Source organism: Anomaloglossus baeobatrachus, chromosome 9 (genome assembly GCF_048569485.1).
Source record: "Anomaloglossus baeobatrachus isolate aAnoBae1 chromosome 9, aAnoBae1.hap1, whole genome shotgun sequence".
Lineage (NCBI taxonomy): Eukaryota > Metazoa > Chordata > Amphibia > Anura > Aromobatidae > Anomaloglossus > Anomaloglossus baeobatrachus.
In genome coordinates, this window is record NC_134361.1 from 174,444,360 (window position 1) to 174,468,622 (window position 24,263).

General features: G+C 45.5%; 1 protein-coding gene across 1 annotated transcript in view; it reads right to left on the reverse strand.

The window, feature by feature from the left end:
• Positions 1–2,622: 2,622 nt before the first annotated feature.
• CENPI (centromere protein I) overlaps positions 2,623–24,263 on the reverse strand; it is a gene marked incomplete at its 5' end in the record, with an annotated part of 160,637 nt that continues 138,996 nt past the window's right edge. The window contains 5 exons of the mRNA XM_075324907.1: positions 2,623–3,604; positions 6,499–6,540; positions 16,531–16,764; positions 16,871–16,919; positions 17,366–17,490. Coding sequence (XP_075181022.1) covers positions 3,497–3,604; positions 6,499–6,540; positions 16,531–16,764; positions 16,871–16,919; positions 17,366–17,490 — 558 coding nt within the window. The remainder of the gene's footprint in view (positions 3,605–6,498; positions 6,541–16,530; positions 16,765–16,870; positions 16,920–17,365; positions 17,491–24,263) is intronic.

Genomic DNA, 24,263 nt, shown 5'->3' on the forward strand with positions numbered 1-24,263 from the left:
GGAAAGGTGGTAACAATTTTGTCCTACTTATTTTTGGGGTTGTGTGTAAAATTATGTCCAATTTTCTCAATTTTTTTGTGTTGTCCCAAAACACACAAAAGGAAACAGACGTGAATAACAAAACATGTGTAATTGTAATAATTTTCTTGGAGAAATTCTTCATTTTTCTGGAACAATTTCAAGGGGGCCAACACTTTCGGCTATGACTGTATAGATGCTTTTCATTGTATGCTTTTACTGATCATCTCTCTTTCTTGGTGTTGTTGGGTCCTACGTTTTCTATAAATGTTTTGTTGTCTACGTCTTTTTAAATTACTTCCAATAAAAATGTATTAAACAGAATTGCAGCCACACAAACTTTTTGAGATAACAGGTAATTTATTTACAAATTAGGTTAAATATATATATACATAAAAAACAACAAACCACAACATAGTAATCTTTTATGAACAAAAAAACAACTATTTTGCTATAATAAATTAAATAGGTCAAATTTGAACTGAACACAGGAGAAATAAACGTCTGTCTTTAATACTATAAACATTGAATACCAGAAGACTTATATACATTTGTACTACATTTAGACTGTTCAGCTCCGAGCTGGAGTAAGAGGGCGCACAATTAGATTGTGACTTATTCAAGAAATTTTTGTTTTTCCTTTAAAGAGGTGGTTCGTTACTCTGCAGTAGCGGCCACTCTATGTAAAACTCAGGGAAGGCTTTTGCTAAATACCTTGTTTGGTCAATTCTGCCTCTGAGTGGCGCTATTGAGGTCCGCTCATCCCCATGAAGTGACCTCTGGTGCTCCATGACATGTCAACTTCCAGTTGACCTGCTCATCCCCATGAAGTGACCCCCTCGGGCTCAATAACCTCTGAGATCTGGTCATGTCACGTCAACTTTCAGTTGACCCAACATCACCAAGGCCAGACCCAGTCTTCCTGAGTGACTGGGCTGTGGGCGGCGTTTCACCACTTGTCACAGCACAGCATTGCTCCTGCTTGCAGTGCTCTGCAGCTGTGATGCTGGGCTGTGATGAGTGGTGAAATGCCGCCCGCAGCCCAGTCACTCAGGAAGACTGAGGCCGCCTCGGTAATGTCAAGTCAACTGGAAGTTTATGTGACATAATCGAATCTCAGAAGTCATGGAGCCCAGAAAGGGGGTGGGGTGGAGGTGGGCTACCTCACAATACCGCCGCTCAGAGGCAAAATTGGTTGAACAAGGTTATTTGACAAACGTCATCCCTATCAATTTTAAGGGGATGTGGTCACTATTGCAGAGTATTGAACCACCCCTTTAATGCGGTCAAGGAATTTCAACAGTGGCTCACTGGGAAACCTATCCTCACAATACCCTTTCTGGCATACAGCATAGAATTGAACCTAATTCTCACAATCTGACCGCTACAGATGAAGCATAAAAAATCTGTATAAGAATTAAAATAAATTATTTAGAAAATGAACTGAACCCCGAGTCTAGGGGGGATAGTGGTTTCCATCAAGTTTTCTTGCATCAAGATGGCAAGAAATGGGAAAGTCAATAGTGCCGCCAAACAATCCCTGACCCTGCTGTAGTAGCTTAAAGTCAAGGAAGTCGGCGAGATGGCTGTCTACTATATCTCGTTATGTTGAATAAGAACAGGAAACAGAGGCATATTAATGAGAACCTGTCCGTAGGATTAACCCTCCTAACTCGTCTATATGGACATTTAGATCATAGAGGGTTGAATAAAATGATACCTTGATATCTGATCCGACGTCTTATTCCAGAGAAATCCATGCTTTTCTTAATATGTAAATGAGCTGTTAAGATGTATGGGCCAAACCCTTATCTCACTGAGAATCTCCCTCCGGAGCTTATTTTAAATTAAAGGGAACCTGTCACCAGATGTTGGCCTCCTAAACTAAAACTAGCGCCTTAAGCCGCACCTGTGCTGCATTCTCTAAAGGTGCACGTTACCCCCTGATCCCCCCATGTAGACCCCACAAATACCTTTATAAAGTCTCCCGCCCTGTAAGTAAATTGTCCAGTCCAATGGGTATCCTAATCTGCACCTCCTGTCCCTCCTTTCGCCCTCCTCTTGTGCTGATTGATGTGGATGATGCCTTGGACGCCATACCATGTAGGCCAGAAAAATCTCCATATTCCCGACTCGTGCAGGCACACTTCGCTCTGCCCTGTTGCTGGCAGAGCAGAAAACATAGGTGCATCTGCGTAAACTGGTGAGTTCTCTGCGCAGGCCCGAGATTTTGCCTGGTGATGTGGATGAAGCGGGTGACGTTATCCATATTGTTGGGCAAAATCTTGCGCCTGCCGGTTGTCACGGGCACATCTATGTTTTCGGAGCAAAGTGCGCCTGCGTGAGCCGTGAATACGGAGATTTTGCCCGCCTATATGGATGGTGTCCAAGGCGTCATCCACGTCAATCAGCACAGCAAGAGCGCAAAAGGAGAAACAGAAGGCGCAGATTATAATGCCCATTGGACTGGGCAATTTACATACAGGGCGGAAGATTTTATAAAGGCATTTTTGGGCTCTACGGGGGGGGGAGGCAGGGGATAATGTGCATCTTTATAGAATGCAGCATAGGCGCTACTTAAGGTGCTAATTTTTGTTTAGAAGGCCCAAATCTGGTGACAGGTTCCTTTTAAAAGGAGGACATTACCAGTGTGAGACATGTAATGACTGATAGTCTGCTCTCTTGATTTACATGTCTCACATTGCTAGCGCCTCCTTTCATTTAAAATAATCTCTGGAGGCAGATTCTCAGGGAGATCTGTGTCTGGACCATAGATATTAGCCGCTTATATACATGAAAGAAAAATGTGGATTTCTCTGGAATCCGACATTGGATCGCAGATTCCAAGGTATCAATTTAGTCAACCTTCTGTCTCTTGTATAGCTATATAGACGGCTTAGTAGGGCTGATTCTACTGACAGATTCTCTATAAAGACCTGCAGGAGACAATTCGCCAAGCTATCAGCCATTCCATATTTTTGGGCAGAGCATGACTACTGATGTGTAGCCACATCTCAACTGGCTTCCCCACACCCTGTGATTGACTGCAGATCTCAGGTAACATCGATGACGCTGCCCAAATCACTTGATTGATGTAGTCAGTCTGTGCCAGCGGCGGCGCAGCCTGTTTTGGACCCGGGTAGGTACTGGTAAGCTTGTATCAATTATTTTTTACAGACTCAAGCCCCTGGCAAACTTTCTTTTTGCTCCGACAACCCCTTTAAAGAAAGCCTAAGCTATAAAAATACAATAAGTGAGATATGATAGACTGCTGCGTGCAAGGAATCTTCATTTGTAGCTGGCCACATCTATATGGAATAAAGTAACACAAAAATAACTACATTTGAAAATAAAGCTGTCATCGTTTAAATACAGCAATAAAATGATTTATTGGCACTTAAATATATATAAACATTAGCTGTATAGTACTGTGTATGTACAGGAGGCACACGTCCCACCAGGACTGAAGGACACGCTTTTATTTCTTCTTGGAGCTCACACGATTCACACTACTCTCGAGGAAAAGCTTAAAATCAGTTATTCCACAACTGGAGAGAAATTCAATGTATGCGTCCCAATGCTTGCCCTATATAATAGGGAAACAGAAAAAGAGATGTGTCAAAATATCCCAAAACAAACACGTCTTCAAAGTGCCAACCCCAATACTGAAGACATACTCAAAGACTGTAATTTGATCAATGAAGGTTTTTGTTTTCATTTGCTTTATGCAACTTGTTTTGTGATGTCATTAATAAAAATAACTTCATATAATAATTGTGCAAAGGTAGTGAATATATTTACAGGGGTTTTCAATAAGTAAGTCATCCCTCCGCTGGGCAACGCACCGATCGGGGAATCTTTACCCCCCCAGTACAAAATGGTGCAGCAAATTGTATGCCTGACCACTGCTCCTTTCATTGTCTATGGCGCTGCCGGAAAAAGCCAAGTTTGGTATTTGGCAGCCCCATAGGGAATGAATGGAGAAGCATGTTGAGATCCATTCTAACTGCGGCTCCCTTCTAACTGCGGCTCCCTTCTAACTGCGGCTCCCTTCTAACTGCAGGTCCATTCTATCTGCAGGCCCATTTTAACTGCGTCTCCCTTCTAACTGCAGGTCCATTCTAACTGCGTCTCCCTTCTAACTGCAGGTCCATTCTAACTGCAGGCCCATTTTAACTGCGTCTCCCTTCTAACTGCAGGCCCATTCTAACTGCAGGCCCATTCTAACTGCGGCTCCATTCTAACTGCGGCTCCATTCTAACTGCGGCTCCCTTCTAACTGCGGCTCCATTCTAACTGCGGCTCCATTCTAACTGCAGGCCCATTCTAACTGCGGCTCCATTCTAACTGCGGCTCCATTCTAACTGCGGCTCCATTCTAACTGCGGCTCCATTCTAAATGCGGCTCCATTCTAAATGCGGCTCCCTTCTAACTGCGGCTCCATTCTAACTGCGGCTCCATTCTAACTGCGGCTCCATTCTAACTGCGGCTCCATTCTAACTGCGGCTCCATTCTAACTGCGGCTCCCTTCTAACTGCGGCTCCATTCTAACTGCGGCTCCATTCTAACTGCGGCTCCATTCTAACTGCGGCTCCATTCTAACTGCGGCTCCATTCTAAATGCGGCTCCATTCTAAATGCGGCTCCATTCTAACTGCGGCTCCATTCTAAATGCGGCTCCATTCTAACTGCGGCTCCATTCTAACTGCGGCTCCATTCTAACTGCGGCTCCATTCTAACTGCGGCTCCATTCTAACTGCAGGTCCATTCTAACTGCAGGCCCATTCTAACTGCAGGCCCATTCTAACTGCGGCTCCATTTTAACTGCAGGCCCATTCTAACTGCAGGCCCATTCTAACTGCAGCTCCATTCTAACTGCAGGTCCATTCTAACTGCGGCTCCATTCTAAATGCGGCTCCATTCTAACTGCGGCTCCATTCTAACTGAGGTTCCCTTCTAACTGCGGCTCCATTCTAACTGCGGCTCCATTCTAACTGCGGCTCCATTCTAACTGCAGGTCCATTCTAACTGCAGGCCCATTCTAACTGCAGGCCCATTCTAACTGCGGCTCCATTTTAACTGCAGGCCCATTCTAACTGCAGGCCCATTCTAACTGCAGCTCCATTCTAACTGCAGGCCCATTCTAACTGCGGCTCCATTCTAACTTTGGATCCATTCTAACTGCAGGCCCATTCTAACTGCGGCTCCATTCTAACTGCGGCTCCATTCTAATGGGGACAGAGTTCACTGTACTGATTAGTGCAGGTCTCAGTGGTTGGACACCCAGCGATCAACAAGCTATGTGCTATCTTTTGGACAAGAGAGAATTTGCTTAACAATCCCTTATAAAAACCTAATATTTACAATTGATAAAGGCCTATTCACTTGCTTATGTTTAGGTCAAAGGATAAACTAAAAACAATTGGTAGAAAAAGAAGCTCACGCTCAATGACTTCCCCAAAGAAGAAGATCCAAAGATGACAAATGTATATTCTTTTTTATTAACTGCTTATTTATTAAAGTGTACTGTTCACAAAGCATTTATAAGGGTGTAACGCCCCTTTCTTCGGGTACAGAACCCAAGTAATTACTAGTTTCCCATACCTAGAGAGGAGGGTGGTACATCCCCAAAACATATTGTGCACTGAACACCTTAATTTAATAAAAAAAAAATAAATAAATATATATATATATATATATATATATATATATATATATATATATATATATATTTATATATATATATATAAATTGTCATTTTTGGATCCTCTACTGTTGGAGATGTGTTGATCTTGAGCATTTTTTCCTGGGCAGGCTTTTGGAAGAAGCGGGTCTGGAAGCTGCCCACTATTGTGTGGTGGCCGGCAATAAGACGGGTTAAAGAGGTGGTTCACTACACAGCAAAATGGCCAAACATCGATGTAAAGCTCATAAAGAAGGCTTTTCTCAAATACATTGTGTAGTCAATTGTGTCTCTTAGTGGCGCTATTGCAGTCCGCTCATCCCCATCACATGACCCCCAGGTTGCATGACCTCTGAGATCTGGTGATGTCACGTCAACTTCCAGTTGACCCGACATCACCGAGGTGGCCCCAGTCTCAGTGAGTGACTGGGCTGTGGGTGGAGTTGGAGACTCAGGGAGACTGGGGCCAGCCACGGTGATGTTGGGTCAACTGGAAGTTGACGTGACATCACCAGATCTCAGAAATCACACAGCTCGGGGTTTGTGATAGCGGACCGCCATAGTGCCGCTCAGAGGCACAATTGACTACACAAAGTATTTGAGAAAAACCTTCTTTATGAGCTTTACATCGATGAGTGGCCACTATGCTGTGTAGTGAACCAGCCCTTTAAGCTCGGAGCATTACTTTGTAAGGTGAACATATACATTGTATTTACATCCACTGTCACTAAGTGTTTCGCTCTATGAAGTGCACAATAAAGAAACTGGGGAAAAACAAAATATATCATTAAAATGTTACCGTCAAGAGATGGAGGTCAAACATATGTTCTTCTGACAGTCTCTAGAAAGAAAGAATATAAAAGTTAACATACACGTTTTTACGCTCATAGTAAATAATCACCCAAAAAAGGTTTGTGTATATGCTATGTAAAAGAGTAGTTAATTAGACAAGCATATAAAGCATGCACTGAACATCCATACAGGTTAAGGACTTTGATATATACAGTGGTTATAAAAAGGTCTACACATTTCTGTTAAAATAAAAAGTTTTTTTTATTTTTCTGTCATGTAAAAAAAAAAACAAAACAGAAAAAACCTTATACCAAAAAAAAATAAATTCTGAGCTTTCTCCACCTTTAATCTCTACAAATCAATTTAGAAACCAAATCATTTTCAGGTGGGAAATAAAGATAACAAAACCAAAATAAAGTGGATGCGCAAGTGTGAATAGCCTCTTAAAATTGGGGATGTGGTTGTGTTCAGAAGCAGCCTATCACATTTAAGCTCTCGTTAAATAGTAGTCAGTACACAGAGCTGCCATCATTGGTCTGGGAGGCTGACAAGATGCCTACAGTAACATTAAAGGAGCTGCAGGAATTTCTGGCACGTACTGGTTGTGTTCTGCATGTGACAACAATCTCCCATATTTTTCATATGTCTGGCATGTGGGGCAGGGTGACAAGAAGGAAACCTTTTCTCACAAAGAAAAACATTTGAGCCCGCTTTTGTTTTGCCAAAACCCACATCAAGAGTGCCAACAGCATATGGGAAACGTGTTATGGTCTGATGAGACAACAGTTGAAATTTATGGCCATTATTCCAAAAGTGTAAGGCGCAAACACTGTAATCATCAAAAACACCATACCTTCAGTGAAATGTGTTGGAGGCAGTATTATGGTTTGGGGCCGTTTTTCTACAGATGAAATTAGGGCTTTAGTCAAGGTGGAAGAAATTAAGAAAAGTTCAAAATGTCAGTTTTGCAACTAAATCTTCAGGTCTTTGCTAAAAAGCTGAAGATAAAGGGATTTCACCTTTCAGAACGGCAACAATTCAAATCAACAAAACAATAAATAAAGAACAGCAGAAGATCAAAGTTTTGGAATGGTTCAGCCAGAGCCCAGACCTGAATTGAACTGAAAATCTGGGGGGTGACCAGAAGAGGGCGCTGTACACAGGAGATGCCCTCGAAAGGCAACAGATTTGGAGCTACTGCAATGAAGAACGAGCAAAGATCGCCAATTCTAGATGTGCCATGCTGATAGACTTCTACACAAAAAGACTGAATACTGTCATCAATTCACAGGAGACTTCAACAAAGTAAGAGTGTGCAAATTTATGCAACCACATTATTTTATTAGTTTAGTTCTTTTTTTTTTGCACCCAAAAAGATGTCAGTTTATTTTTTAAGGATTTGGAGTTAATAAAGAAAGCACCTTTTTTCAGCTTTCCATTGTCGCTTTCTAGGAGTCATAATATTTTTCTTTTTGCATAGATGAAGCCACTTGAGGACTTGTTTTTTTTTATCACAATTTAGTTTTCATTAGTACTTTTTTTGTGGTACCAGGCATTTTGATCACTTTTTAACAGGGCATTAAAGCAAGCACTCAGCTTTGGACAGTGAGAGCCATGGTTAGGAGACCTACTCTGATAAAAGCGGATGGTGTTAGGCTGGTGATTTTACAAGATTTATAACAGCAGCTTGTCAGGAGCTTAGGGGGAGGAGAATAGCTAACACTTATATAGAAATCAATGGGCCAGAGAGGTTGTTTGGGTATTAAGAGTTAACTTCTCTCCTGGAACTTAGCTATTGCGAACTCTCAGCCAGACACAGGAAACCAACTGTACACTATGAAAGATAAAAGCTCCCATTTAATAAGAATGACAGCAGATAGAAAAAGCAAGTTAATTGCCAACTTGTTTATTGTACTGCTAACCAAAGCAATTCAATAACATAAAAATACTCCATTAAATTACAGAAATCTGTGTTTTCACCATTCCTTACAGTTACAGTAAGAATCCAACTGTGTTTGAATCAGGTTTTCGCAAGTGACTGATTACCCTGATGTATATATTCATCATGGTGTGTTAATAGGGATGTTCAGACATGGGTATCTGATAGCCACGTCTACAGAATCAATAACAGATTGATTGAGGTCTATCACACGGTGCCCCCATAGATCAGCTGTTGGAAACAGTTTGAGTGCAGCTGCTGAGGACAGCACTACTCAAAGTATAGTGCCCATTGCCGGCCAATGCAAAGAAGGGAATTTTGTTACTTACCGTAAATTCCTTTTCTTCTAGCTCTTATTGGGAGACCCAGACGATTGGGGTATAGCTACTGCCCTCCGGAGGCCACACAAAGCACTACACTAAAAAGTGCAAGGCCCCTCCCCTTCTGGCTATACCCCCCCGTGACATCACGGGTTCTCCAGTTTTAGTGCCAAAGCAAGAAGGGGGAAAGCCAATAACTGGTTTAAACAAATTAACTCCGATTAACATCGGAGAACTGAAAAACCGTTCAACATGAACAACATGTGTACCCGCAAACAACAAAAAAATCCCGAAGGACAACAGGGCGGGTGCTGGGTCTCCCAATAAGAGCTAGAAGAAAAGGAATTTACGGTAAGTAACAAAATTCCCTTCTTCTTCAGCGCTCTATTGGGAGACCCAGACGATTGGGACGTCCAAAAGCTGTCCCTGGGTGGGTAAAGAAATACCTCATGTTAGAGCTGCAAGACAGCCCTCCCCTATGGGGAAGCCACTGCCGCCTGCAGGGCTCTTCTACCTAGGCTGGCGTCCGCCGAAGCATAGGTATGCACCTGATAATGTTTGGTGAAAAAATGTGCAGGCTCGACCAGGTAGCTGCCTGGCACACCTGTTGAGCCGTAGCCTGGTGTCGTAATGCCCAGGACGCACCTACGGCTCTGGTAGAATGGGCCTTCAGCCCTGAAGGAACCGGAAGCCCCGCAGAACGGTAGTCTTCAAGAATTGGTTCTTTGATCCATCGAGCCATGGTGGCTTTAGAAACCTGCAACCCCTTGCGCTGGCCAGCGACAAGGACAAAAAATGCATCAGAGCGGCGCATGGGCGCCGTGCGGGAAATGTAGATTCTGAGTGCTCTCCCCAGAACTAACAACTGTAAATCCTTTTCATACCGGAGAACCGGATGAGAACAAAAGGAAGGTAAGGATATATCCTGATTAAGAAGAAACGCGGATACAACCTTAGGGAGAAACTCCTGAATAGGGCGCAGCACCACCTTGTCCTGGTGGAATACTAGGAAGGGAGCCTTGAATGACAGAGCCGCCAGCTCAGACACTCGCCGAAGCGACGTGATCGCAACCAGAAAGGCCACTTTCTGTGACAGGCGCGAAAGGGAAACTTCCCTCAGAGGCTCGAAAGGCGGCTTCTGGAGAGCAACTAGTACCCTGTTCAGATCCCATGGATCTAACGGCCGCTTGTACGGGGGCACAATATGACAAACCCCCTGTAGTAACGTGCGCACCTTAGGAAGACGTGCTAGACGCTTCTGAAAAAGAACACGGATAGTGCCGAGACTTGCCCTTAAAGGGAGCCGAGCGACCAACCTCTTTCCCAACCAGATTGCAGGAGGGAAGGCAAAGTAGGCAATGCCGATGGCCAGGGAGACACTCCCTGAGCAGAACACTAAGATAAGAATATCTTCCACGAGTTGTGGTAGATCTTGGCAGACCGCGGCTGGCTAGCCCGTCTCATGGTGGCAATGACGTCGTGCTCACGGTCGACCGACGGTGAGGTGCCACAGATCTCGGTACCACGACCTCCCCGGCCAGTTTGGGGCGACGAGGATGGTGTGGCAGCAATCGGTAGCTGGAACTGTGACCAATCCTGAGCCAAGGCGCCTGTCGCCAGAGCTCTTTGATCGTAAGACCGCGTCATGAAAATCGGGACCTTGTTGTTGCCGAGAAGCCATGACGTCGACGTCCGTCTTCATCCTGCGGCTACAGATTTCTTGAAAACAAACGGGTGCAGAGCCCATTCCCCTGCGTCCACGCCCTGGCGACTGAGGAAGTCTGCTTCCTAGTGTTGTACGCCCGGGATATGAACAGCTGATATGGTGTATGCTCTGTCTTCTACCCATAGCAGAATCCGCCGGACCTCTTGGGAGGCTTGTCGACTGCGTAGTCCGCCTTGGTGGTTGGTGTATGCCACCGCTGTGGATAGTCCGACTGAATTCGGATCTATTTGCATTCCAGCCACTGCAGGAAGGCTTGCAGTGCAAGATACACTGCCCAGAGCTCCAGACCACTGAGTTGAAGAGTGGACTCCTCTGAAGACGGTCTTTGACCGTCTGGAAAAGTGACACGTTCCTGTGTAGGGACATCGACTTCCCTCCCATAAGCGAAGAATGTGCTATTGAGGCGGACGCAGATGAAACTGCGTGAAAAAAGCTCGCCTCTGGATGAGGCGCCTCCTTGAAGGAGAGACTGCCCCCTCGTCTGTAGTGAACGCTGTTTGTCCAGCGGAAGCTTCACTATCGCTGAGAGAGTGTGAAAACTCTCCAGGAGATGCCAGCGATTGGGTTCAACCTTGAAAAGTTGAAGACCCACCCGAAACTCTGGGAAGGGTCCAGCGCCATGTTCAGGTTGTGTTGGCATGCTTCTAAAGGAGAGTGCCTTGACCAGTAGATTGCCCAAGTAAAGGATCACAGAGTGACCGTGAGAGCGCGGGACTGCTCCCTCTGCTGCCACGAACTTGGTGAACACCCGTGGGGCTATTGCCAGCCAAAGGGTATGGCTACGAAACGAAATATTCTCGTCTTTAATAACGAATCGTAGCCAACGCCGGTGCCTCGGAGCAATCGGCACGTGTAGATAAGCATCCTGATGTCTATTGATGTTAGGAAAACTCCTTGAGACAGAGAGGCAATGACGGAGCGGAGTGATGCCATCCGGAACCGCCTGGTTTTCACGTGCTTGTTAAGCAGTATAAATGCCAGAACGGGACGGAAGGAGCCGTCCTATTTTGGCACCACGACCAGGTCGGAGCAAAATGCGTATCTGGTTCCTGAAGAGGAACAGGGATTACCGCTCTTTCCGCCTGCAGAAGAGCCTCGGCTCGGTCGGTGCGGTAGTTTGAAAACAAACTGACTCTCACTCACAGGCCCTTGACCTGCGGTAGGTAAATGCCGCTAAAGCGGGGGAGTCTGCCCCCCCGCGGTTGCGGAGTGAGAGGGCTGAAAATTATGAGGAAAAACACTTTGGTAGCGGGTCCTCCGGCTGCCTTCCCCGGGCGTGATTGAGCCCGCTAGGAATCTATGCCCTTCTGGGCTTTTTGAGTCGTCTTGGATAGTTGAATGATTTCATTCAACCCTTACCAACAGACTATCACTAGATAAAGGCAACCTGGTTAAGCACTTCGTTGGAAGCAGCCTCTGTTCCAATCTCTCAACTACTAGCCTCTGCGTAAAAACACGGAGTTGGCGGGTGCCACTGACGTCCGGCTCGTAGAGTCTCGGACAGCAATAACAGCATGATTCGCCATGCCGACATTGCGAGTTAAAGACGCTGCTGGGACCGAGAGTACCTGTGACAGCGACCCCCTGCGCAATACTAGCTGAAATAGCTTGGAGTGCCTTCACGGCTGCGACTGCCGGAGCAACCGACCTGCCGATAGCTTCATAGACAGATTGCAACCAGAGGCCAATCTGCCTGTCAATGGCATTTTGAAGTGAAGTCCTATCCACCACTACAACTATAGATCTAGCTGCAAGCATGGAGATTGGGGGATCCACATTTGGATACTGGGTCTAGCGCTTGACCACGTCAGGGGGGAGCGACACGTGTCTCATTAATACGGTCGGAGAAACGCTTATCGTGATAAGCGTGTCGTTTCTGGACTGCTTCTCTGGAGTCAGAGTGCTAAACAAGTACTCAATATACGCTTGAGATACTGAAATAGAGATTTCTCTTGCTGTGAAGCTGACCCCTCCACTGGAGGAGTTGAGGGAGAAATACCCAACCTTTCGTTGATGGACGCAATAAGATTATTCACTATAGCGTCACCATCCGGTGTATCCGGATTGAGAGCGGTCTCAGGATCAGAGTCCTGAACAGCTACGTCTGCCTCAACGTACAGAGAGTACTCCAGCTGGGACCTTGACCAGTGATGGAGTCGAGGGCTAATCCCAGCGAGCCCGCTTAGGCCATCTGGGACTGTCGACCGTGTCGGATGCCTGCTCTCTGGGATGCCTGGAATCACTCTGGCGCCTTGAGATGCTCCAAATCAGGGCGGCCAGGGTCATTGCAACCATATTGCCCACGGTCTGCTTGGGGTGCAAAGTCTGTAAGATGTCAGTCATAGTCACAGACAATATATCAGCGGAAAAACTGCAACTTCGTCCCTGTCTCTGGACAGAGATCACAGGTGGTTCTTTTGGCCACATATAGCAGAGACCCCGGTTGAGCAATTGCACGCACTGGGGGTCCTGGAACCGTATGACATGCAGTACAAGCAGCATAGAAAGCCCGTGCATTGGCAACTTGTCTTTTTCTGCTGTTGTTGTCTAGCTATCTAAGAGCCTAGCCGAGGATAGCGACCGTACAGTGAATAGTCATACAAGCATGAAGTACAAATAAACACTTCAGTACATGTAGTACACGCAGCATTGAAAACTTGTGGCTTGGCACATTTGCTCTTCTGCTGCTGTTGTCTATTTATCTAGGAGCATGAGACAAGGATAGCGACATACAGTGAATGTATAGCATACAAGCCTGACAGTAAACACTGCAGCCCATGCAATCCAAGCAGCATTGAAAGCTTGCGCGTTAGCACCCTAGCCTTTCTGCTGCTGTTGTCTATTTATCCAGGAACATTAGCCAAGGATAGCGACATACAGTGAATGTATAGCATACAAGCATGACAGTAAACACTGCAGCCCATGCAAGTCAAGCAGCATTGAAAACTTGTGCCGTAGCACCATTGCTCTACTGCTGCTTTTGTCTGTTTATCTGGGCGCATTAGCCAAGAATAGCGACATACAGTGAATGTATATCATAACAATAAACCGTGCAGCACATGCAAGCGAAGCAGCATTGAAAGCTTGTGCCTTAGCACAAATTGCTCTACTGCTGCTGTTGCCCAATCTGACAGTAAACACTGCAGCACATGCAAACGACGAAGCATTGAAAGCTTGTGCCTCAGCAGCATTGCTTATTTGCTGCTGTTGCCCAGAATAGCGACAGTACAGTACAGTGCATAGCATATCAGCACACAGTCCAAAAGCCCACTTCAGCATTAGTGGTGTCAGTACTGCTTACCGCCCGCACAAGAGCGGGTGCGAGGTCGCCCAAAAACCTGTGACTGGTTCCGTTCTCCCAGAGTGGAAACCATAATGGCTGCCGGCTTCTCTTCCCCGTCCTGTGCAGAGGGGCGGGCCGTGGGCGAGCCCCAGCCAAGAGCGGGAACCCGGCGTCTCACTGTGTTCAGTGAAGGGGGCTGGAGAATGCAAAGCAGACTCCAGCTCCCTGCGCTGAGCTTCTGTACAGCGTCCCGCCCCTCCTCTGACTGGCAGGGCTGGGGCGGGAACGAAACGAAAGCTAGGCCGCAAAGCCGGGGACTCGAGTAATAAGCGCGGCCGTCCTATGTGCACGGCCGACGGCGAAGTCCCCCGGCGCACCACAAGTCCCAGCCGCGCCACAATGTAAAAAACAATCAGCAGCGGCCGGCGCGGCCGTTTTCAATACATAAATTCACTCAGCAAAGCTGCAGTGAATAATAGCACCAGCGCTCCGCGCTGTTGTCCCCGGCGCACTAACACTCCCAGCAATGCTGGTGTGTGTGTGCGCGCTTGCCCGGGGACACAGAGTACCTTGATGTAGCAGGGCCCTGTCCCTGACGATACTCAGCTCCATATCCAGCAGGTTCTTTTGGGTCTGTGGATGGAGCTCGGTCTCTGTGCCTGGAGACCGGTAAGATCCCACTTCACCCAGAGCCCCTCATGGGGATGGGGAAGGAAAACAGCATGTGGGCTCCGGCCTCTGTACTAGCAATAAGTACCTCAACCTTACAACACCATCCACGGGTGAGAAGGGAGCATGCTGGGGGCCCTATATGGGCCCTCTTTTCTTCCATCCGACATAGTCAGCAGCTACTGCTGACTAAAATCTGTGGAGCTATGCATGGATGTCTGACCTCCTTCGCACACAAAGCTAAAACTGGAGAACCCGTGATGTCACGGGGGGGTATAGCCAGAAGGGGAGGGGCCTTGCACTTTTTAGTGTAGTGCTTTGTGTGGCCTCCGGAGGGCAGTAGCTATACCCCAATCGTCTGGGTCTCCCAATAGAGCGCTGAAGAAAAACACAGGAGCTGTGCTTCAGCATCTGCAATGGTTGCTACATATTAAACTGAGCTGCACCTAGCCATCAGGAGAAAAATCAGCTGATCGGTGGGTGTGCCGGGTGTCAGATTCCTACCGATCAATTATGAATGTCCTCTCCGATAGTTAGGTCATCACTAGTGATGGACGAGCACTAAAATGCTCGGGTGCACGTTACTCGAGCCGAGCACGTCAGACTCTCTGAAAGGGATCAACTCAAGTAACAAGTAAAATGGAAGTCGATGATTAGGCGCTTCGGCTCGGGAGGGAGGATTTATTTTAGTTTTTTGGACACAGTACATCCAAAAACGTTGTTTTAACCCCCAGTGAGAGCTAGAAAGTGCAAATGGCTCTCACTGGGATGCCTGCTCATATCATGCAGTGAAACAAGCCTGTGCTTTGTGTTTTCACGGACTAAACATCTAAGCACCTGTGATACTCTGCCGAGCACCCCGATCAAGTATTGAGCATGCTCGCCCATCAATAGTCATTACATGTCTACGCTCAGACAACACCTGTCCCTGTTAAGAGGGGCAGCACAGTGGCTCAGTGGTTAGCGCTGTTGCTTTGCAGTGCTGGGGTCCTATGCTCAAAGGACATCTGCAAAAAGTTTGGCCCTGATGAGGCTGGTGTACTTAATTACAAAATCCTATCCCAGAATGCCAGCACTTTCAGACTCGAGCACCATCTAATATATAAAGCTGAGTGTATGTATGTATGTCCGCTAAAGGAATCTGCACCGTCGCATGTACAATCACAAAATTTTGCACAGACACCCCATGTGACTCAGGGAACGTCATAGACTATGTTTTGACAAGACAATTTAACCACGCACTTTACAGTTACTCTCCAAAAAACCAGCCTCCATTCAAGTCAATGGAGCTGAGAGTTATTGTTATTAATAGGAGCTGTGATTGGTTGCTATAGGAACAAACTAAACTGTTAGTATAAGAAGCCTATGTGTGAGGTAATTAAGATGTCAGTGGGGAGACGGATAGAGAGAGACAAAAAGAGACAGAGGCAGACAGGAAAAGAGACAGACAGACAGATAGGGAAAGGGACAGAGAGCGACAGACAGTCAAAGAGACAGAGGCAGACAGAGACAGACAGACAGGGAAAGAAACAGAGACAGGGAAAGAGAAAAAAACATAAAAAGAGACAGAGACAAGGAAAAAGCCAGAGACAAGAAAAGAGACAGAGACAAGGAAAAAGCCAGAGAAAGAGACAGACAAGGAAAGAGACAGGGACAGACGTGGGAAAGAGACAGACGTGGGAAAGAGACAGACGTGGGAAAGAGACAGAGGCAGACAGAGACAGACAGACAGGGAAAGAAACAGAGACAGGGAAAGAGAAAAAAACATAAAAAGAGACAGAGACAAGGAAAAAGCCAGAGACAAGAAAAGAGACAGAGACAAGGAAAAAGCCAGAGAAAGAGACAGACAAGGAAAGAGACAGGGACAGACGTGGGAAAGAGACAGACGTGGGAAAGAGACAGACTGGGAGAGAGACAGAGAGACAGTTACTATCCGGGCAACACCTGGGTATTACAGCTAGTTTGCTATAAAAACTAAGTTTCCCGACTGGTAACTCTGCATGCCTTTGGTAGAGCATAGTCCTTTAGCCAGGCTTCAGAAAGCTCCTGGTGGTCAATGTGAAGAATTTAGACAGTAATATGGTGCTGCTCAATTTCCTTACATGTTTCATAAAGGCGATAGAGCAGCTCAGTAATGCCGGGTGGTATACGAGGTTGAAAGCCTTCCTATACATCGGAATGTCAGCCTCTCTGAATAGCTCTGGATCCACCTTGATACCCTGTGGATGGTTGTCGTGGTAGAAACCTTGTGATGTCCACAGACACCCCACCATGGCTGTCAAGTACTGGTTATACGCCGCATACATCTGGCTGCTTATGTTCAGAAGCTGGTGACCCTATATAAAGACAAAGTGGAGATAACAAAAAAAAAGATGTAAGTAGGAATGTCCAGATGTCACACTTAATTCCAATATTTTACTGGTATTTCCAATTTTATCTTACCGATTTTTGTTGCTCGTCCCTTTTTGCTGTCAAGAGGTTATTCCTGTACCTGTAAAATTGTGGCCCAAAAAATAATAAAAAAATATTCTGTTGAGGGTTATTGCAGCATAATGTGGAGAGAAAGAGACCCCTGATTCCAGCGATGTGTCACTTATTGGGTTACGTTCTGCGGTTTTTATAAAATCATTGTTTTATCAGCAAAAGATTATCAGTAGAAATATGTAAAGCAGCTGCCAAATAGTCCAGCCACGCCCTCACCACGGATTGTCAGCTTTCTGTCTACGCGCAGTGTACACATAAAGCAACCAATCAGTGGTGTGGGCGGAGTTATACATAGATCAGCATTCAGAGAACTGCAGCAGAGAAAAGCTTTTAATCAAAACTGTAGCAAGCACTACAGTACGTGACCCATCACTGGAATCAGGTTATCAAAAATCTGGAAACAATTTCCCTTTAATCAACCAAACACAAGGTTCTTAACTCTGATTTCCATACCTATACATGATTGAGCAGAGCTGGTTAAGGTTCACAGAGTCTGTACAGAGGAGCGCCGTATAGAAGACTGCAGGCGGTGGAAGTATAATCAGAGGCAAGTTAAACTGCACATACAAATCACTGACCTGTAAGAAAAAGGAAAACATGACATCATCAGTCCTGTGAGTGACACAAGCTATTCTAACCATTTAAGGAGGACCAATCATTAACGGGAAAATGATAAAAGTCACAGTGGATGAAATAAGACTTTTCTCAACTATACGTCGTTAGCAAATCAGATGATTTCCCTCAGTATTTTAGTTATACGGTTTTATTTTCATTTCATAAGAGGGAAAAACCTGGTAAAATTCTCTTCTCTGGTAGGAACCAACTGTGGGGAAAGGGGTGATTTTATACAGCAAATGAATGGTAAAGTGGAGTCTTGTGCTTACGACTAACAGGAATTGGATTTTTTCGACAATTGCATGGTCAACAGAATAAAATTAAAGAACGGATTTACCTATTGTTTTCTCATAAATTCACCAACAGAAAATGACAAGCGTTGTTAATGGGCAGTGAATCAATGAAATGCAAATTAGGATATGTCCCTCACCTCCCATTAGGAGCCAGAACTTTACTTCACACTGAAATTTATAAGACATGAAATAAGAGCTCCTATCTATTACGTAGCACAGACAAAGGAGGAGCACACAGCAGCTTCTAAAGTGTTGAGGGATTTGTGTATTACGCAGCACAGACAAAGGAGGAGGACACATCAGCTTCTAAAGGGTTAAGGGAGTTGTCTACTACGCAGCATAGATAAAGAAAAAGGACACAGCAGCTTCTAAAGTGTTAAAGGGAACCGGTCACCATTTTTTTTGGTTAGAAGCTGCGGCCACCACCACCGGGCTCTTATATACAGCATTCTAACATCCTGTATATAAGAGCCCAGGCCGGGGGTAGAACATAAAAAACACTTTATAATACTTACCTAACGATTGTGCGGTGGGCCTTATGGGCGTCTCCGTTGTCCAGTGCCGACTCTTTTGGCCATCTTTGTGCTCCTCCTTCTCTAGCCGCGGTGCATGACGCGTCCGATGTCATACACACTCGCCGGCATTCCGGTCCTGAGCAGGCGCACTTTGATCTGCCCTGAGCAGGGCAGATCAAAGTATTGTAGTGCGCCTGCGCAGGACCGGCGAGTGTGTATGACATAGCTGCGTCATGCACACAGGCTTCAGAAAGAGGACGAAGATGGAAGTGGAGGCGCCCGCACCAGACAATGGAGATGCCCATAAGGCCCACTGTGCGACTGTTAGGTAAGTATTATAAGTGATTTTTATGTTATATCCCCAGCCTGGGCTCTTATATACCGCATGTTAGAATTCTGTATATAAGAGTCCGGTGGTGGTGGCCGCAGCTTATAGGCCAAAAAAGTGGTGACAGGTTCTCTTTAAGGGAGTTGTCCACTTTCAGGTCCAGTGCCAGCTGCCCATCGATGCTCAGGCTGTGTTGTTTTGGCTGTAGTAGTGAATTACATCAGCAGGACATAACACTGCACTAGATAGTAACTGATCTCAGCGGCTGTATGGAGGTTGATGAAACAAGTAAAGGGCTCAGTGACTGGCTACAGGAGGGATGTATGCTGAAGCCATAAACACTGAGATCACAGCAGTGGCAGGGAGCTGGACTCAGGCAAGAGGAGTACCCACCGAATTTGAGGTCACTTTCCTGAAAGTGTATAACCCCTTTACTCTAGGAGGACATAGCTGATTGTGGATAGATAATTGTCACCGGGTAAATGGAGACAACACAGGGGCTGGCCTTAGGACTGTCTTCCTTATCGCAAAGGTAGGTTTTATGGTAACCAGGTTCGAGCCCCCAGCGTGACCTTGACTCCTATCCGGACCCTGATCTTAGGGCGGCTTTGCACGTTGCGACATTGCACGTGCGATGTCGGTGGGGTCAAATCGAAAGTGACGCACATCCGGCGTCGCAGTCGATATCGCAACGTGCAAATCCTTTTTGATACGATGAACGAGCGCAAAAGCGTCGTTATCGTATCATCGCTGCAGCCTCCGACATTTCCATAATGCCGGTGGAGCGACAGGTGCGATGTTGTTCCTCGCTCCTGCGGCAGCACACATCGCTGTGTATGAAGCCGCAGGAGCGAGGAATATCACCTTACCTGCCGCCGGCTGCAATGAGAAGGACGGAGGTGGGCGGGATGTTTACTTCCTGCTCATCTCCGCCCCTCTACTTCAATTGGCCGCCTGCCGTGTGACGTCACTGTGACGCCGCACGACCCGCCCCCTAAGGAAGGAGGCGGGTCGCCGGCCAGAGGGACGTCGCACGGCAGGTATGTGCGTGTAAAGCTGCCGTAGCGATAATAATCGCTACGGCAGCTTTCACTATATATCGAACGTGCGACGGGGGCGGGACTATCGCTGCAGCATCGGTAACACATTGTTACTGATGTCGCAGCGTGCAAAGCCCGCCTTACTCTTCCTCTCCGACACCTTCGGGACAGGACAGAAAACACAGACAAAGCCCCATAAAACAACACTGACAAGGGAGAACTGAAACGCGTACACACAGCACTCAAAACACACAGGAGAGACAATATGTGTACTGGGGAGTAAAGAAAAAGGGGAGGGAGTAACGCACAAAAGGGGAATGCTCACACCACTAAGTAGCGCAACACAGATCACCATACACAGGAAAAGAACCAAGACTGGGATTGCTGGAGTAAAAACTGAAGCTATCATCAGCACATCCAATGGAAGGCAGTGCCTTAAATAGAGAAGTGGCAGCTTGCACTTGGCAATCAGCAACCTGAGCACTTAGGTCCTACTCAGCAGTCTGCAGGAACTAACTCCTGCAAAGCTGAGACCAGGGAACCTGAACCAGCCGACACACGGCTCTGGCTGAACAATCCAGAAGCCTCAGGTTGCTTGTCAGACTCTGTAGTGTGAACAGAGTCTGACGTCACAGTGCCAGCAGGTGTGTGCAGAGCTGAACATCACATTACAATAATATGCAAAAGAACGAATCAGCTACCTAAATAGGGGGATAATACAAGCGTCACTACAAGAGCAGAATCACAGAAGGCTGTGACGGGGTATACCTCCAGTTACAGTTTCTAGTCTCATCCTTGAGAACATAGAGATCCATATTATATATTATATTATATTGCCTCTTTATAATAACATTCAGCAAGAATAGTGAGCAGCACACGTCCCCCGTATTTCCATGCTGCACACTCCCAGCCTCCACCACAGTGGCATCTTCCAGCTCAGGAGCATGAAGTCTCACCCAGCTGTGAGAGAGCAGAGAGCCCGACTTCAGCCTCACTCTCTAAAAAGGCCATTGCTATGATCACTAAATTAAAACTTTTTTCTGATTTTAGTTTTCAATACTTAAAAAACATTTTATATTTTAGTCTTTTTTTACTTCATGAAGTTTTCCCATTGTCCTAGTGTTACTTATAGATTATAATCACACAAACAACTTTGTGAATGTGCATAAATGGGGAGTATCAGGGTATATTTTTTGGAAAAACACCCCAGTTTCTGAGCCAAGTTTCTTTCTAGAACCAGCATACTACCTCAATTTACATCTTATAAAAACACTATTTATTGAAATTCATTTAAAATTCAAAAAGTTCCACCTGTGAAAAAATGACACACAGAACACATATACCAGGACCATGGAACGGCTCCACAATATCTGCCCACAGGAACAAAACCAATTATTCCTTATATTGATGTCAATAATAATCCTGCCCAAGAATCAAATCTAAATGACCCTCACTCTTTCTTTCCTCTACCTGCCAATGGAGGTGTGACATAAAGTCACAATTCACCCTAAAGGTAATGAGGTGCCCCCATTCCTCGGCGGCTTTCCCTTCTAAAGGTATCCCTGATCTCCCTCAAGTTATAATATAGGCTAGGGATACTAGCTTTTCTAGAAGGGAAGATGGAAAATTGAACTTATCTGAGAGATGAGTCAAAAATTAGTAGTCCCTCAGCAGTCCGTTTTTTTCATAATGTACAGGCGTCCGGGCTTTCCATGGTCCTCAACCCAATAACATAGATACACAAAGTCTCCAGACGGTTATGGGACAGGTCAAGTGTCTTCAGGTACCAGTTATTGCCGCTCCCGCTCGTGCTGGATCAGTGGTTAAGGAGCAGTGCAATGACGGCGAGGCCGGATCAGTGGTTTGTGCGATGCTGACCTGAAGGACGACTCGTGTATACCGTTGGGATCTATAGTAAGGAATAACTGGTACCTGAAGACACTTGACCTGTCCCATAACCGTCTGGAGACTTTGTGTATCTATGTTATTGGGTTGAGGACCATGGAAAGCCCGGACGCCTGTACATTATGAAAAAAACGGACTGCTGAGGGACTACTAATTTTTGACTCATCTCTCAGATAAGTTCAATTTTCCATCTTCCCTTCTAGAAAAGCTAGTATCCCTAGCCTATATTATAACTTGAGGGAGATCAGGGATACCTTTAGAAGGGAAAGCCGCCGAGGAATGGGGGCACCTCATTACCTTTAGGGTGAATTGTGACTTTATGTCACACCTCCATTGGCAGGTAGAGGAAAGAAAGAGTGAGGGTCATTTAGATTTGATTCTTGGGCAGGATTATTATTGACATCAATATAAGGAATAATTGGTTTTGTTCCTGTGGGCAGATATTGTGGAGCCGTTCCATGGTCCTGGTATATGTGTTCTGTGTGTCATTTTTTCACAGGTGGAACTTTTTGAATTTTAAATGAATTTCAATAAATAGTGTTTTTATAAGATGTAAATTGAGGTAGTATGCTGGTTCTATATTTGATTTTCTACCTACACAAATAGATTTCTAAGTGTTTACCAAGTTTCTTTCTATTTTTCTAGCCAGGTCAGAAGTGTATTGAAAAAAAAATGAGAAATACAAAAGACAGTAACACTTCACAACTAACTTTGATTCATAAAACGGCATTAAAGGGAACCTGTCAACAGGTTTTTGCTATGCAATCTGAGAGAAACACAATGAAGGGACAGAGACCCTGACTCGATTGATGCATCACTTACTGCCCTGTGTTTTGGTCTTTTCAATAAAATCAGTGTTCAATTGGGAGATAATCATTAGAGGACTAAATGTCTCATGTCTATAGGTCCAACCACACCCCCACCACAGATTACTACATTTCTGTCATTATACAGTGTACAGCTGCCAATCAGTGATGTGGGCAGGGTGATACACAGCTCAGCATTCCGAGCTCTGCAGCAGAAAAAACTCATTCAAGCACAACGGCTGCACCGTGTAAACCATGGGTCCCAAATATGCAGCCTGCATGTGGCCCCTGAGTCTGCTTGATGCGGTCCACAGGCACCATAGACCTCTTGATGATTGAGGCATATCTAGTCATCGATCAGGCTACCGACCAGGCTAGAATAAAAAAAGACGTTGAGAGAACGGAGGACAGGTGAGAAGAATTTTATTTTTTTTAATGTGTATGTCAAGAGAGGCACAATAGTAGACATTACAACAAGAGTGGGATCAGGATGAGGGACATTACTACAAGGAGACCAGGATAAGGACATTACTACAAGAAGGGGACCAGGATGGGGACATTACTACAAGACTGGGACCAGGATGGGGACAATACTACAAGAAGGCGACCAGGATAAGGCACATTACTACAAGCTGGGGACCAGGATGGAGACATTGCAGACATTACTACAAGAGGGGTACCATGATGGGGAACATTACTACCATTACTACAAAATGGAGACATTAGTACAAGAGGGGGACCAGGATAAGGCACATTACTACAAGTTGATGACATTACTACAAGCTGGGGACCAGGATGGAGACATTGCAGACATTACAAGAGGGGAACCATGATGGGGGACATTACTACCATTACTACAAAATGGCAACATTACTACAAGAGTGGGACAAGGATGGGGGATGGCAACATTACTACAAGATGATAATAATACTACAAGAGATGGACCAGGATGGGGATATTACTACAAGAGGGAGACCAGGATGAAGCTATTACTACAAGAGGGGGACCAGGATGGGGATATTACCACAAGAGGGGGACCAGGATGGGGATATTACTATAAGAGGGGGAGCAGGGTGGGGATATTATTACAAGAAGCGGACCAGGATGGAGGATATTACTACCACACAGGGACCAGAATAAAGACAGTGTTAAAAAAAGTGACCAGGATGGTGGACATTGCTACAAGATGGGGACCAGAACGGGAACATTACTATAAAATAAGAACAAGAATGGGGACATTATTACAAGAGGTTGGCCAGAATTACTATATGGTGCTAACTGTTAAATCGTTTTACTGTATGGGGCAACTTGGAGAGGGGGGTCTGAGAGGGTAAGTTGGAATTGTAAAAATGTAAAATAACAAAAATAAAAAAGTGATAAAATATTTTGCCACTCAAGATACAGTTTTATGTATGATCTAAGTATGATCTAAACAATAAAGCCGCATGTCTGTTATCACCACGTCCATAATGTCCCAAGCTATAACACTGTACCATAACCCATAAGAATGCCATTTAAAAAAAAACAAAAAAAATGGAAGAAAACCAACAAAATAAAACGAAAAAAAAAAAAAACTTGCCAAAAATATTTAAAAAACTGCAACCCCCCACAAAGTCTATTTTTTTTCTATGCGAGTCCCATATACACAGCTGAGTTTAAAAAGCCTGATGTAAGCTAAGTGATATATTCCTGGAATCAGGATCTCTGTTTCAACATTATGCTAATGTCAGATTGCAATAGCAAAAAACCTGCAGGTTTATACATTTCTACAGCATGTGGATGAGATCTACACAAATCTCACCCACTTCTCCACTCCCGATTTCACCCCTGGAAGTGCAGCATTTGCTCC